Source organism: Cynoglossus semilaevis, chromosome Z, assembly GCF_000523025.1.
Source record: "Cynoglossus semilaevis isolate Cse_v1.0 chromosome Z, Cse_v1.0, whole genome shotgun sequence".
In the NCBI taxonomy this organism is placed as follows: Eukaryota; Metazoa; Chordata; class Actinopteri; order Pleuronectiformes; family Cynoglossidae; genus Cynoglossus; species Cynoglossus semilaevis.
Genome location: NC_024328.1, coordinates 3,996,850 through 4,012,197, shown reverse-complemented (window position 1 = coordinate 4,012,197; position 15,348 = coordinate 3,996,850). Strand labels below are relative to the sequence as shown.

Here is a 15,348-nt window from a genome sequence, read left to right as displayed (position 1 = left end):
TTGCAGTCGAGGCAGTCATCTTGGCCCGGTCCAGTACAAAGACGACAGACTTTATGACACTGTTGACACTTCCCGCTCTGGTCAATGTATGAGTGTTGAGGGCACTCAAAGAACCTCGCACAGTGTCCACTGGCATCTTGACGTCTGTTGGCATCACAGGAGAGGCAGGATGAAGGCTCTGGGCCTGAGCAGGTCAGACATGACCTGTCACAATCTAAAAACAGAAAAAAAGTGCATTAATATTCCAAATATAATTCTGAACAATATACACAGTGACCTACAAAGTAAAGGACATGTCTTGTTTTTATCACTGGATAAAATAAAGTCCCAAACACTCACAGAGCCTCCTGCAGGCTGAACTAAATGTTCTCAAGTACGTGTCAAAATCAAGGCCCAGGGGTCAAATGCGGTCCACCAAGGCATTTTGTATGACCCGCAGAGCTAAAAAAAGCATAAATAAAGCCTGTGCAGCAGTTTCTTAACCTGATATATAAAAAGGGTTGGGCTTCTTTACACATTTAACATATACATATACATATACTGTACATATACATATTTGTAACTTGAATGAATAATAATCAATTGCAGAAACATGTAATAACATGTTATTAAGTAGTTACATCTATACAGTTTTCCATTTACAATCAGCCCTTCAAGTGGAACTACTGCTGATGCGGCCCCCCGTTGAAATTTGGTTTGACACCCCTGCTCTAAAGGGTCATCAGTGTTTTTTTTTGTTTGATAATTGAAAGTGGTCAACCAGGTATTTGGCTACAAGGTTGTATGAATGCATTCTGTGACACATGTAATATTTCAATAAAATATCATTTTATGTTAAAATTATTATGATTAAAGTATTTCATTTTCATTTTCAATTTAGGTTATTAGTTTTGTTTTTAGATGTCAAAAAGACTCATACATGTTTAAAAAAATGCAAATCACATCTGGCCTCAAATACCTCTGCATTCATTGGTTGTTTTGTCGTAATAAGCATTGTCTGGACAGTTAGCCAGACATTCTCCATTGTAGAGAACAGCTTTTCTGTTGTGACACTCATGACAGTCGTCACTACCCGGTCCGTCACATGATGCACAGCTAGCATGGCAACGCACACACTCCTGTTGCTTCTCATTGGCAAAGTAGCCTTGGGGACAATCATCCACACATTCTTCTTGATGGAGGAAGTAGTACTTGGCACACTCTGGGAGAGATAGGAGTCATGGTAGTTTTAGTAAACACATAAAAACCTGGACCATGATAACAATATTGAATGGGTGGGGGAGGGGCAGAGTTGGTAGATGGAAGTATAAATACCAAGTGATGTCAGAGATTGAAATAAGTTGTCAAGCGTCTTCACCTAATGGGTGGGGAAAAAACTGTGGTGTTGTTGATTTTAAATAACAAATTCTCTTTTATCCCTGATGAGTTTGAGAAAACTTGGTGAAAGCTGTGACAGGAGTTCCATTAAGCAGTGGACGAGGGATAAAGGTGACAGTTGAGTTGGATTTACTGTACAGGTAAAGCTTGGTGTCATCTACATACCGTAGCAGTGAAAGTGAATGTTGTAATTACAGAAGATATTGTAATGGAGGAGATGGATGATGAAACATCTGTGGGAGTGGGTGGGGGTGGGGGGTGTTACAGATGGGAGGTGAAGGACTTAAGCCAGTGTAGTATGATTTCAACTAATTGATAGGGGTTTAAGGGTTGAGTGAGAAATGTCATTAAAGGCTGCACAATTACCAACAGATTTAGACTTGGGATGAAAACAACAAACACGATGACTCAGCACTTACTCTTACAAAAGCCATCCTGGTTGCAGTCGTCACAGTGAGCGGGGCAGCGACGACACTCTCTGTCTGCAGTGTAATAGCCTCCTGGACAGTTTAACTTGCAGGAGTGGTCTATAAGAAAATGATCTGCTTCACAGTTGAGACAGTGAAAAGCACTTTCACAGGATGCACACTCTGGGGGACATGGCTGACATTTTCCACCCTGAGGAAAACCTCTGAACAAAAAAGATAAATTACACAAAGGAACAAGTGACTTTTCATCTCACAAAAGATATGAAAAATAACAGAACCCAGACCTCTGACACTCTATCACACACAGTCCATTTTGCAGGTTGAGCCCGCTCTGACAACGTTGACATAGTGTCACATCCTGACACATGGTGCAGCCTTGTGAACAGTCCTCACACTGGTTTGATGTCTTGTTTGCAAACATCCCAGGTGGACAACGGGATACACAGGTCTCCTGAGCAGTCAGAAACTTACCTGAAGAAAAAAGGTTTAAAAAAAAAACCCCAAAAGGTGTTCCAAATGAATGAAGATTTATGAAGAGCTGACAAAGACACTTCAACAAAAAGATTAGATTTAGGTTTAACTATGTCATTAGACAGACGGTCCTTAACGTTTTTTTATGCCACAGACCGGTTTCCCACTAGAAAATTTGTTTTTAAAACTCTTAGATGATTTATGCTGACCTTAAGTCAGGATTGATGCCTGGTAGGAAGTGACAGTTTTTCAAAATAAAATAAAGACCAATTCTTCTTTTTCTTTCGGCTTTGTCCCTTTTTCATGGGTTGCCAGAGCAAATCGTTGATTTCCATCTCTTTCTGTTCTCTGTATCTTCTACTCTGACTCCAACTATCTCCATGTCCTCCCTCACTGCATCCATATATCTCCTCTTTGGTCTTCCTCTCTTTCTCCTACCTGGTAGCTCCATCTCTAACATTCTTCTACCAATGTATCCACTGTCCCTCCTCTGCACATGTCCAAACCATCTCAATCTGGCTTCTCTAGCTTTTTCTCCAAACCTTCCTGTCTGTGTTGTCCCTCTAATGACCTCATTCCTGATCCTGTCCATTCTTGTCACTCCTAAAGAGAATCTTAGCATCTTTAACTCTGTCACCTCCAGCTCTGCCTCCTGTCTTCTGCCTATTGCTAGTGTCTCTAAACCATACATCATGGCTGTTCTCACCACCGTCCTGTAAACTTTTCCCTTCACCTTAGCTGACACTCTTCTATCACAGATCACTCCTGACACTTTTTTCCAGCTGTTCCATCCTGCCTGTACTCTATTCTTCACCTCTCTTCCACAGTCTCTGCTGCTCTGAACAGTTGATCCCAAGTACCTAAACTCCTGCACCTCCACCACCTCTGCTCCTTGTAACCTCACTATTTCACTGTTCTGCCTTTCGTTTACACACATGTACTCTGTCTTGCTGCAACTGGCCTTCATTCCTCTTCTTTCTAGTGCAAACCTCCACCTCTCTAGGTTCTCTTCTAGATGCTGCCTACTCTCACTACAGATCACAATGTCATCTGCAAACAACATAGTCCATGGGGACTCCTGTCTGACCTCATCTGTCAATCTGTCCAACTAGTGAGAACCAGATACATGTCAGCTTTATTCTCTCTTTATGGCTCAGCACCAAATGACCAACAGGCCGGTACCAGACCTCTCCATTAGACTGGTTGTGGATTATATGTAGGGACTGGGATCAGGTTTACCTGAGACGCAACTCCTGCAATCGTTACTTCCTACAGCAGAGCATGTCTTACAGGAGGAGTGACACTGCTCACACTCATTGTCACCTGGTGTGAAGGGTAAGAAGTTTAAGAAACATTAGTACTTTTCTACATCTTAAATTTTGAATAAAACAGTGGCTTTTTTGTACTATTTCTGAAGTGTTTCTCAGGACAGGACTGCTTCTTCCCCTCCACACACTCTCCATCTTCTAGTGTGTATCCCGTTTCACAGGAATCACAGTCGTTATACAGCGGCCCTCCACAGGTACGACAGGTACGGTGACACGGCTCACATTCCCGGTTCTCCTCATCCACAAAGAACCCTTCTCTGCAGTGATCCACACATTCTCCTTCTGGAACACAAACACCAGATGAATCATCTTCAATGTTCATTAATGAACAGACCACAGACGTTAGGCATTGTTATAGAACAGATGGCCCATATTTGAACTTTGAATAAGACAGTGGTGATCAATCATAATAAGTTTTATGCAATTAGTGTAATTACAGTTCCTGTTCATAAATATAGCCGCATATAACAATGTGTTCTCCTCTGACAGTCTACTGGATGCTTGGTGATGTTGAATTATCTTTAAATATTTCATAGAAATTATTGATTTGATTTAGGTCTAAATGATCAAAAACAAGAAGACATTCACAAAAATGGCTTCAAAACTCTACTGGACTTTGTTTAAACTGAAATTCTTAAAAACAGAAATTTTCACCAAAAAACATTAAAAATAAGTGACTTTTTTCTCACCATGATTAAAAATAATAATAATTAAAAAGAAAACTACAAAAATCCCAACAACCACGTCATTCAGTGTTACTGCCCACACTATATTACCTAATGTTCAGAATTTGAATTTGAGTATCAGATGTTACCAAAACTGTAGAATTTGTCAGCACACCAGTAGCACTGGAACTGATCACAAATCTCACAGTTTTCCTCTTCACATGGAACACAGGTCATATTGTCTTTGGGGTTATAGGTCCCATCTGGACAGGACTGATGGCAGTCGGTGCCTAAACTGACAAATATGCAGAGTGCGCATGTATCAGTTCTACAACTTATACTTACATACAATCACTGGTAACTTAATTAATTAAATTTATTTAACTACTGTCATCATATTTTACCAGAATACACCAAAACCTTACAAACAACAAAATTTGCCTTAACCACTAAAATTGATGTTATTGGCAGGTATCTAATAAAGTGGTCAGTACATGTAGTTATAATTTGGGGATATTCTCAGACTTACTGGTAATATCCGTCTTCACATTCCATGCAAACAGTTCCCTGGTCCTTTCCGTCTGGGTCCTCTGTTGTTAAGAGCAGATATTTTGGTTCATAATTGACAAAAAAAAGAGACTAGTCTCTGTGTAAAGACAACACTGGAAGAAAAAAACAATAAGAAGAAAAAGGAGGAGATGGAGAAGGTTCTAAATACTGATCCATGTCCGACGTGAAAAGACATATTCCACCAGCAGGGGGCACTCGAACAATACAAAACGGATTACATGCATTCATGTCACTATATGGAGTTGAAGGTCGCTCTCAGATGGATACCATTAAGTGTGATCAGAAAAGTAACAGTCATTTACATCAGCAGTATCTGTGTATCACAGCACACCACTGCACATAACCAAATGTGACCTCTGCTTTTAACCCATCACCAAACTGAACAGTGGGCAGCTTTAAGCGCCCGGGAAGCAGTGTGTGGGAGCATGCTCAGAGGTAACTTGGCAGCTGATGGACTCGAACCTGAAGCCTTTCGGACCCAAGTCCGCTTCCTTAACCACTAAACCACCCACTGCCCACCATATAGTATCTTAGGTCGGAAAAAGGTTTAAGCAATAAGCTAACTACTTTGGATGTCTGTGTATGTATGCACGTCCTTGACCTTTCTGTCCCAAAACATTATAAATTCCTGCCGTCAGTTAAACTGCAACTTGAAGAGGCACTGTGTCATCTCTTTATCTAGAAATGTCAACAAAACAAGGAAATGGATGGAGGAGGTAAAGTAAAAGAGAAAAGATGGTGAGAAAAGGAATAGGTGGAAATGACTTTTTTTTTCAAGTCTCTTTTGGAGACTTATTTCGTCCATTCCAGAAAAGCCTCCATCGACCCCCTCACCCCATTCCTCCATGTCTCCTTCCAGCACCACAACTTACTGCACTGGTTTGCACTTCAATGCAGTCAACAAGCCACTACCTGTGAAAGCAATTACTCATTGGGAGGAAGGCTGGAAGAAAGAAAGGGTGGGATTGGCAGAGGTATAGAAAAGAGTGAGGGAACGAGGAGCTGGAAACCCGTGGCCCCAGGCTGTGTCTAATGTGAAGGCACAGAATAACGCCTACATTATTTTATATTTTATATTTGTTAACTGTAGGAGACGGAGGAGGTGGGGTTCACTGGATCCAAACTGGCATGCACAGCCTGGAGTGTGCACTTAAGGAATGTGTACATTTACACTGTGCATGCACTCACAAGCTTTATATTAAAATAGCACATATACAGGTAAATGCTTGCTATCACCTCGACCCTAGTGCATCACTTAATCCCTTCAGAATCTATACAGACTAGCACAGATATCTCCCTCTAATTATGACTCTGGTGGATGAAACTAAATATTCCAGGAAGTGTTGTGATAAATGATAAGATAGGGACAGGAAGAAACACTGACATGTGTATTTAACTGAAGTACTATATTCACGAGAAAGAGTTTATCACACACACAGAGGGAGCATCAGTCCAGCTCTTCAGGTCAGAGGAGCTTTTAGATGCAAGCAGGTAATGAACAAAATTCTAAACCAAACATTGCCCTAGTAGTTGTACCATAACTCAGTTGCTGAACAACCACTCGGGATATACACGCAAGAACTGTTGTCTGATTTTGTTGGTATTTCTTACACTGTGCTGTTTTTATAATTTTTTTATTCCATAAATCACCATGGGACCTAAAAAGGCTAGTAAAAATGGAAAGGCAGAAAGAAAAATAGTGAGAACAGCAATAGAAGTGAAGAAAGATTAAACGAGAATGGCGCTCGTGTTTCAGATCTGGCTTTACAGTATGGCGATTCATCATTAAGAACAAGGAAGCAATAAAAGAAGCTAAGGTTGGCAAAGGAGTGACTGTGATCACCAAGCAAAGATCTCAGACATTAGTACAATGTTTATCTTTTTGTTAGATTGAATTATTTTCAATGATTTTGTGTATGAACCTGTACACAAAATGCTGTTGAAAAAGTTTGAATAAACAACCATCCGGGGTCCAAGAAGGAATTCATCCGTTGTATATTGATTTCTATGGGGAAAATTGTTTCACACTCCTAACTTTTGGGTTCACGAATGGCCTTCAAGAACAAATTAAATCCAAAAAAAAAAAAAAAACGAGGTTCAATTGTACAGAGAAAGCTGTAGAGCAACGTATCAAAGATTGTATCGCCCCCCCCAATAACCTATGTGTTTATCATAAAAGGGGCTTAAAATGATATACTTTTGATCAATTGGACTTTCGTTATGATTATAATGTCAGCTATTTGTTAGGTATGATTAAAATTTATCAATTTTTCTGCATCTTATCATTCACCTAAAACAACAAATACTTGGCGAGCTGACTTGAAAGAAAACCCAAGATTGACTTCATGAATTCCCAGGTCACATTTCAGAAGTGGTGACAAGAATGCTTTCTTTGATCCTTAGACGCCAGGTTCACAATTAATATCATAATTACTGCGGATTAAGATATCTCTAACTCATTTGCTCATTTGTGGACCATATGTGGACTAAACACAGCACATATGACATTTAAATTTGGCCACAGATGGTTTGGAAGAATGGCTTTGCTGACAGCAGAGAGTCTATAAGTCTATTGGAAAACAAGGTTCTATATGACTTGATATAAAATGTCAGTGAACACGATCTCTATTGCAGTAACAAATGGTCATTTAGTAATTTATGATTGCATTTAGGGTTAGCATTTAGAGAAACTACATGATAATACCACATTTTACATGACATTAGTGGACACCATGTACAATAATAACAATCTGTCAGCTCTCAGATCCCACTGTTATAATCTTACTCACACTGCAATAAAAAAATTAAGTATCACTTAAAAAAGGGATGTGAGAACCTACCAAAAGCTTGCATTCCAAAACATCCTCATAAAATTACTGTAAATGTCTAGCGCTGCCTTTCCCAGCGTCAGGGCAGCAGGATGACACAGAATGTAAGCATGCTCACACACATATCAGATCCCGGGATCAGACACAGCACGCTTTGTTTCATCCTCACTTTTGCCCATAGCATCGTGTCAATGAGACAATCATCTCACAACTCCAATCTGTCGACTGACTGCTTCAGCCTGCAGGATTGTGATTACTGTGGTTCACAATGGGTGGCAGGGAGGTTGTGATTAGGGTAAGAGTGAGGAAAAATATTCCATCCAGAATCCAAAATAATTTAATAACATCCCATCTCCACCTCAGACCGGTTAAGCACAATAACACCTTCTGTGGTATGTGAATAATCATTTCTAGAAAAAGGAAATGTTCTTGTCTTTATGACTTGCATTGACAGGGAGAGGTGAGGGAAGAGCACATGGAATGAGAATTTAGGGAGTACGGACAATACTATACTGTAAGATCTAATATTTCACACCGCCCAGAGAAAAGAAAAATTTTCCTCCAAACATTACGGAGAAGTTCGGTGCGGAAAAAGGCAAATGAAAAGTTACTGGCAGCATTAATGCATGAGTGGAAAATCAATTTGTGCAATAAATAATGTTTTCCTCTGACGTCGGGTAGATTTCAGGAAGTGTGTCTGCAAGAGAGTTGACATCACTTCTGCGAAAGCGTCTGCATGTATACGAGTTTAAATACCAATGTGGTATCTTCTAATGTGTAGTGCAATTATGGAAATGTATTAGAGTGTAGATAAGCTCTAATAGATGGTCTGTCGAAATGATTTCCTCAGTGAGTGGAGACGATCGGAGTGCATATTTGCATATTTATGGACGGTATATCTTCTCTATGACATGGAATGAAGTACAGAGAGGAGTGACGTGCGGCAGTAATCAAAATTGACTGAGAAGTTACTAAAGGATAGGTATCAGAATACTACAGCTGCAGTTTTACTCTTGCAGAAGTGTGGTAGAGAGAAAACGAGGTGTGAGACAGAGATGTCTACTCACTGCATTCACACTTCTTACAGCCTTCGTCACACTGGATACAGTCCTCATTCGCCTCATCTGCGACCCCACCTGAAGCAAGGACAAAGAAAATATTCGAAAAGAGGATAAAAATGTAAGAAATGCAGAGACGATGATAGAGTGACATGAAGCGACAAAATGATTTGAGCAAAATGTAACATACTGGAACCCTGTCATGAAACTGCTGTATCAGTGAAAAGAACAGAACAGATGTTTCAATTTAAAATCTGGCTCTGTTTTTAAACACAGAACTGTTATTTAAAGGTGACCACATTTTCTCAAACATACTTTAATATAGAGTTACTTGTGAAATGCAATATAGTTGTAACAAAATGAACCGAGTGAGAAGAACAGTTAGATGATGCATTTTCACCCATGACACCTCAAGATATCATTACAAATGCTCTGTAACATGAGAGAGTTCATAGTCCATACCAGAGGCAGGATACAGTCCATCATGACTGCTGCCTGTTGCCTCCAAATGTACAGCTTCCCAACATGCGGGTCTTTCTACTTTCAGTCAAATAGGACAAGATTGACAATTCTGTCTATGGTGGAATTTATTTAATTGTTCACTGATTCACTGAATTTGAAATGTATCTCCTTTTTCTGCGAGAATATCAGTTTTTATGAATCAGGGTGTGTTAGATAAAGTTCTGTGAGTTTTCAAGCAATACCTGTGAATGTGTATTGGAGTGTATGTGAATTATCAAAAAAAAAAAGTAGTTGTACAAACGTAGTTGTACTTAAATACAAAAATCTTTCGGTTTTAATTTATTAACAATTTACTCAGTGTGAAACTGGAGCCTGTACAGTTGACCTAACTGGTGATATATTTGCAGGAATTGAAGAAAGACACATGCAAAGATCTTCAAAGAAACTCTGAGCACTGCTTTCTTTCTTTCATTCATTCTTTTTTAGCCTTCTACTACCACGTAGTGAAAGAGTAAACAGGAAACTTTCCGCCAAGAGACCTTTGTAAATTACAATGTACCAGTAGTGTAGCCTCTGCAACGGGCATGATGTTTATATCACCAAGATGGAAAGCAAAAAAATACAGTCACCGTCCTCAAGGCAGACATATCTTGAACGGCTCATCTTATATTTGGTACAAACCAGCTTTTTTTTCTTCAGCCACTCATACTCAGGCTGGTATTTCTTTCTTTTGATCCTCTTGGGTAAGATAAAGTACAACCTTCAGTTTCTCTGTTGATCATTTATCACTTAGCCAAGTTTCTTCCGTTTTGGTCTAAAACAGGAAAAAAAAAAAAAGGCATAGTGGAACACAGAAAGCTACTTTTTTGTGTGCTTTATAAACTGTATATGAAGATGGACGTAGCTATTTTCCAGTGATGAAGCTCAGAAAATACATTTGAATTTCCTCACTTAATTTGATTGTATAAATAAAAGCTGTTGGGAAACATTGTACATTATAAACCTCAAGGACTCACCTTGAAACTACATTACAACATCCATATTTTATACATAGCCCATGTTCAGTTAACACTGTATTTATTTAAAACCATAGAAGTCTACATTTTCTAAAGCTTTATTCTCCATTTTGGGTGATGTATATTTTGTCACTTTAAATCATTTTCACATTCCCCTTACATTAACCAACTGTGAATATTTACTTTAATCAGCTGCAGGACATTTAGTAAAACATTTCTGGTTAATGACCTTCAGTGAACTGCACATTTTTCCACTTATGATTTAAATTCTTTTAATGCCACTGTTTAATGACGGCAGGCCAAAAGCAGCTTCCAGTTTTTTCTGTAATCTTCAGCTGTGGCTTGGCTTCCATGTCAGCATGTTTCTCTGGAACTGTGAATTTTGATTCTTGTTTCTAAATCAGGCCAGTGTGAAACAGGCTCCCTGAGGTGACACTCGTTAAAGTCCAACCAAATGTGTGACACAAGGTTCACCATTATGGAGCATACTTGGACATGTGGGATGCAAAACCAGCAAAAGGAGGCACAGAGCTCAGCCTCCTGTTCCAATGTTATGATGAACATCATAAGTTTGAATCCGACAAACATTTTTTTGATGGCTTCAGTGCACAGAGTTACAGCCTGCTTCACCTAAAGGACTGCGAGGTAAAAGCAGTTAATGGTGAAAACTATTGCAGGGCAGTGGTGGCTACCACTGATGTGCACAAAGCATGGCACCGTCCCCAGACACTGCACCCTGGATGCTTGAGACCTGCATATTACCCATCACCAATGTGATGAGTCACATTTCATTGTGTGCTGTGTCACAAATAATCAATTTCACTTTACTGTGAATAATGCTACGTCTCTCACCTGTACTGCACTTCAGTGGGACACACTGGCTATTTCTGAGCATGCGTCCTGGGCTGCAGTGGAAACACTGTTTGGCTGATGTGCAGATAAGGCAGTCTGCAGGGCAGGGCTCACAGCGTCTTGTTGAGGAGTGGTAAAATCCCTCTGGACAGACGTCCCGGCACTCACCCTTATACAGGTAGCGGGCCTCACCAAACCTGTCTAAAGGGAGAAAAACAAAAGCCTGGTAGATTTGTTCTGGTGCTGAACTAAGCAGGAATAATTTTAGAAGAGCATCTTATTGAACTACTGAAGCCACTGTCCTGTCTGCGGTCCACATGTCACTACTCACAATAAAATGTCTGGCGCATTATTAGGAGGAAGATCAGATAACAGTGACCACAGGCTTTTGAGCTGATTATAGCTTGTATACAGCAAGGAAGGGAAAATAAAAAAGCAACATATACCTAAATTTACACGACTGGATGTGACCCAGTGGTATCTTCACTGTCCCATTTTTCTTCTTGTAGATTATTTGTTCAATTTTCACCAGAATTTCTGAACACAGGGTATTGTGTGGTGTATTTCTGTTTCTGTATCTGTTTACAGCAAAAGGGGTAAATCTTTCAATTAAAGATTATACACTCAGTCGGACAATGTTTACATCTGTAGACGAGACCGGCATGACTGGTATCTGCTCTCAGAGCTAAACACTATGTGGAGTGACAAATGGAGAGTCTGTTATGTCTCATTGAAGCCCAGACAGACCTGCAATTAAATGAAACCACATTGGCCCAAACAGTCTGACAAACCTGCTGGCTAATTGTGTTTGTGCATGTTGACAGCCATAACACTGTCTGTGACAACTAACACGATGATTACCATCACCTTTGGGTTGCCATTTCTTTAACTATAAGCCTCTCATGAGGCTTGTGTTTTATTACAGTCATTTAAAAAAAACAACCTTTCCAAATATTTTAATCTTAACATTTAAAAAACAAAAACTACAAAAAGTCAAAATAAGTAAACTTATTTTGACTTTTTTTGGAATGACCCAATCGCCCTTTCTGCAGACTGTGCCTGGATAACTGCTTTAAATGGATTCATTTAGGTTAAAGAGGATTGCTTAGTGCACTTGAGCACAATGAGCCTTAACTAAATCCAAGTGATGGGTTTTTGAGCTAACATTGAAACCTCTGCAGTAATCTACCTGTGTCTGCGCAGAGGCTCAGAGCAATTATTGTAAATCTGTCAAAATATTAAAATTGAATGGTTTTCTGCTTGTGATGTGTCACTCTTTCTCAACAACAAAAATAGTGTGATTTGGATTTACATCATTAGCATTTTCTCCTCAGGAACACTGAAAAGCTTTAGTTAAAATATTCATCTCACACAACAAATCACTTTATTTTGGAAAAATGTTTAAGTTTTTGTTAGACAAAGAACATAAAATGTCAAATTGACATAAACCTCTTTATGAAGTAAATCTAAATGTAACAACAATGTAGAGTACACTTTCTGAAAAATGAACTTAAAGTACAGCAGGTTTTGCTCCAAGCGACCTTAAAGGCACCACTGAGGGCATAATTGATGTCTTTATCTGAAAATGTTTGTTTCGTCATCACAAAATAGCAATTTAAACTATTTAAATCTGCATTTACTGTGTCATTAGAAAACTTACATCGTTATACATTTCCTTGAGATTTTCTTTTGTTAAGAAACCAGTACTACAATAAGGAATGGGTTAATGTTCAGGAGCACTGATATGTATTCTAGAATACCTCGGTCACAGCTGGTGCAGTTGTCCGGTCCCTCATCCACACATTCCTGGCACGAATGGTGACAGAGGTAACACTGTCTCCCCATTGGGTAATGGCCCGTCTGACACCGGATGCTGCAGTGTCCATCGTCAAAGAACCTGTCAGTGAAGTGTGGTTCAGATTGAAATGTTGATTCAGTCTCAGCCACAGTATACTGTAACATTTAACATCATTAGCCTGCTGCTGATTATGTTAAATGTCACCATTATCTGTATCTATGTAAAGTAATTCCTTGTAGTGATGGGAAGATCGACTCTTTTTACTCATTCAAATCTTTGACTGTCGAACAGTAAAATGAACGAGTCGTGGACGAATCTTGAACTAATCATTTCATTCGTTTTACAGCAGGTGGCGCTTTAGCCCTATTGTGGGCGTTGTAAAGAAGGCTGCGGTTCTCCGACACTAAATACTGAAGGCAACATGGTTTGCTTCTGCTGACAAAGTCTACAAAGTACACACAATGCCATAAGAAATTAAAACCATGTGTAAACGTAAGAAAGAAAAACACACCACAATGTGAATATGAATGAGAGCAAAAGAGACCCGCGCTCTCTGTCACGTGACAAAAACGAATCTGCAAGAACGAAGCGAAACATTGGTTCACAGAGAGTGAATCACTCGCGAACAACACATCACTAATACTTTTAGATACGTCCGGACATACGAGTATTCCGAGATACGTGTAAGCTTTCGAGCAAATTTTTGCTCTGAGATATGAATACAGATTTGAGATACAAGCACGCTTACAGACGTCGACACTAGGTGGCCGGGCACTCACGCGCCGCCTCACTCGTTCAGTTCACATGTTCTTTGATTTCCGTACGCATCTCCCGCGAGTCTTCCGTATTGTGTTTGCGTTATCTTTTGTGCATTATTCTTCATAATAGTGATGAGTTCTAAGAAAGTGAGTGGTAAGGATGGTAGTGAGAAGAAGAAACACACGATGACCATGGAAATAAAGCATGAAATTGTCGATAAAAATGAACATGGTGCCCACTAAAGAAAGAATACAAAGCAATATATATATATACAGATCCTTTCCAAAAAATTAGAATATCGTGAAAAAGTTGTTTAATTTCCATAATTCCATCCAGAAAGTTAAACTTTCATATATTCATAGATTCATGGCCCACAATTTAATCAATTTCAGGTATTTATTTGTTTATTTTTTACATAATTTTGGCTTCCAGCTCATGAAACCCACAAAAACAGGATTTCAATAAATTAGAATACTGTGAAGAAATCATCAGGGCATGAATGTTTTAAACTGAGTGTCACACACCAATCATCTACTAAACTCAAAGCACCTTCACAGGTTTCCCCAGGTGTTATTTAATTGCTTTGGTTTGGTTCAATTGTCTCAGTTCGGTTCAATATGGGGAAGACTGCAGACATGACAACTGCCCAGGAGACCATCATTGATACCCTCCATAGGATGGGTAAACCTCAAAAGTTTATAGCTAAGGAGGCTGGCTGTTCACAGAGTGCTGTGTCCAAGCATATCAATGGAAAGTCTAGTGGAAGGGAAAAATGTGGCAGGAGAAGATGCACTAGCAAAAGAGATGACCGTGGGCTTCAGCGGATTCTCAAACAGAGAAGATTCAAGAATCTGGCAGAGATCCAGAAAGAGTGGACTGAGGCAGGAGTCACAGCTTCAAAAACCACCACATTCAGACGAATCCGGGAGATGTTGGCCAGTGGTCCAAGGTCCTCTTTTCCGATGAAAGTAAAGTGTGCCTTTCATTTGGGAATCAAGGTCCAAGGGTTTGGAGGAAGACGGGTGAGGAACAGAACCCAAGCTGCTTGAGGTCCACAGTCAGTCATGATTTGGGGTGCAATGTCCAGTGCAGGTGTTGGTAAACTCTGCTTTCTTAAATCCAAGGTCACCGCAACAGTCTACCAGAATGTTTTGGAGGACTTCATGATTCCTTCTGCTGAGGATCTGTATGGAGATGCAGATTTCATCTTCCAGCAGGACCTGGCCCCTGCTCATACTGCCAGAAGCACCAAAACCTGGTTTGATGCTCATGCCATCACAGTGCTTGACTGGCCAGCCAACTCGCCGGACCTAAGCCCCATTGAGAATCTATGGGGTATTCTCAAGAGGAAAATGAGGGGCACCAGACCCAACAACAAAGAAGAGCTGACAGCAAGCATCAAAGAAATGTGGGCTTCCATAACTCCTATGCAATGCCACAGCCTGATTGCCTCAATGCCACGTCGCATCAAGGCAGTGATTAAGGCAAAGGGATTCCCAACCAAGTATTGATGATTGATATATCATTTTGAAAGTACCATATTTTGATTGATTTCTTTTTTTCTTTATTTATTTTCTGCAAAAACAGTATTCTAATTCACAGTATTCTAATTTATTGAAATCCTGTTTTTGTGGGTTTCATGAGCTGGAAGCTCAAAATTGATTAAATTGTGGGCCATGAATTTATGAATATATGAAAGTTTAACTTTCTGAATGGAATTATGGAAATTAAACAAC

The 15,348-nt window shown here is 39.7% G+C and overlaps 1 protein-coding gene across 1 annotated transcript in view; it reads right to left on the bottom strand.

Annotated features, from left to right (window-relative positions):
* Positions 1–15,348, bottom strand: part of LOC103397520 (proprotein convertase subtilisin/kexin type 5) — an 87,311-nt gene that overhangs the window by 4,711 nt on the left and 67,252 nt on the right. Inside the window, exons 22-32 of the mRNA XM_017043095.2 lie at positions 12,816–12,952; positions 11,056–11,256; positions 8,735–8,803; positions 4,799–4,859; positions 4,419–4,564; positions 3,683–3,886; positions 3,516–3,599; positions 2,090–2,276; positions 1,797–2,008; positions 959–1,201; positions 1–214 (exon numbers count right to left, since the gene is read on the bottom strand). The exon at positions 1–214 is cut by the window's left edge and continues 20 nt beyond it. Coding sequence (XP_016898584.1) covers positions 1–214; positions 959–1,201; positions 1,797–2,008; positions 2,090–2,276; positions 3,516–3,599; positions 3,683–3,886; positions 4,419–4,564; positions 4,799–4,859; positions 8,735–8,803; positions 11,056–11,256; positions 12,816–12,952 — 1,758 coding nt within the window. The remainder of the gene's footprint in view (positions 215–958; positions 1,202–1,796; positions 2,009–2,089; positions 2,277–3,515; positions 3,600–3,682; positions 3,887–4,418; positions 4,565–4,798; positions 4,860–8,734; positions 8,804–11,055; positions 11,257–12,815; positions 12,953–15,348) is intronic.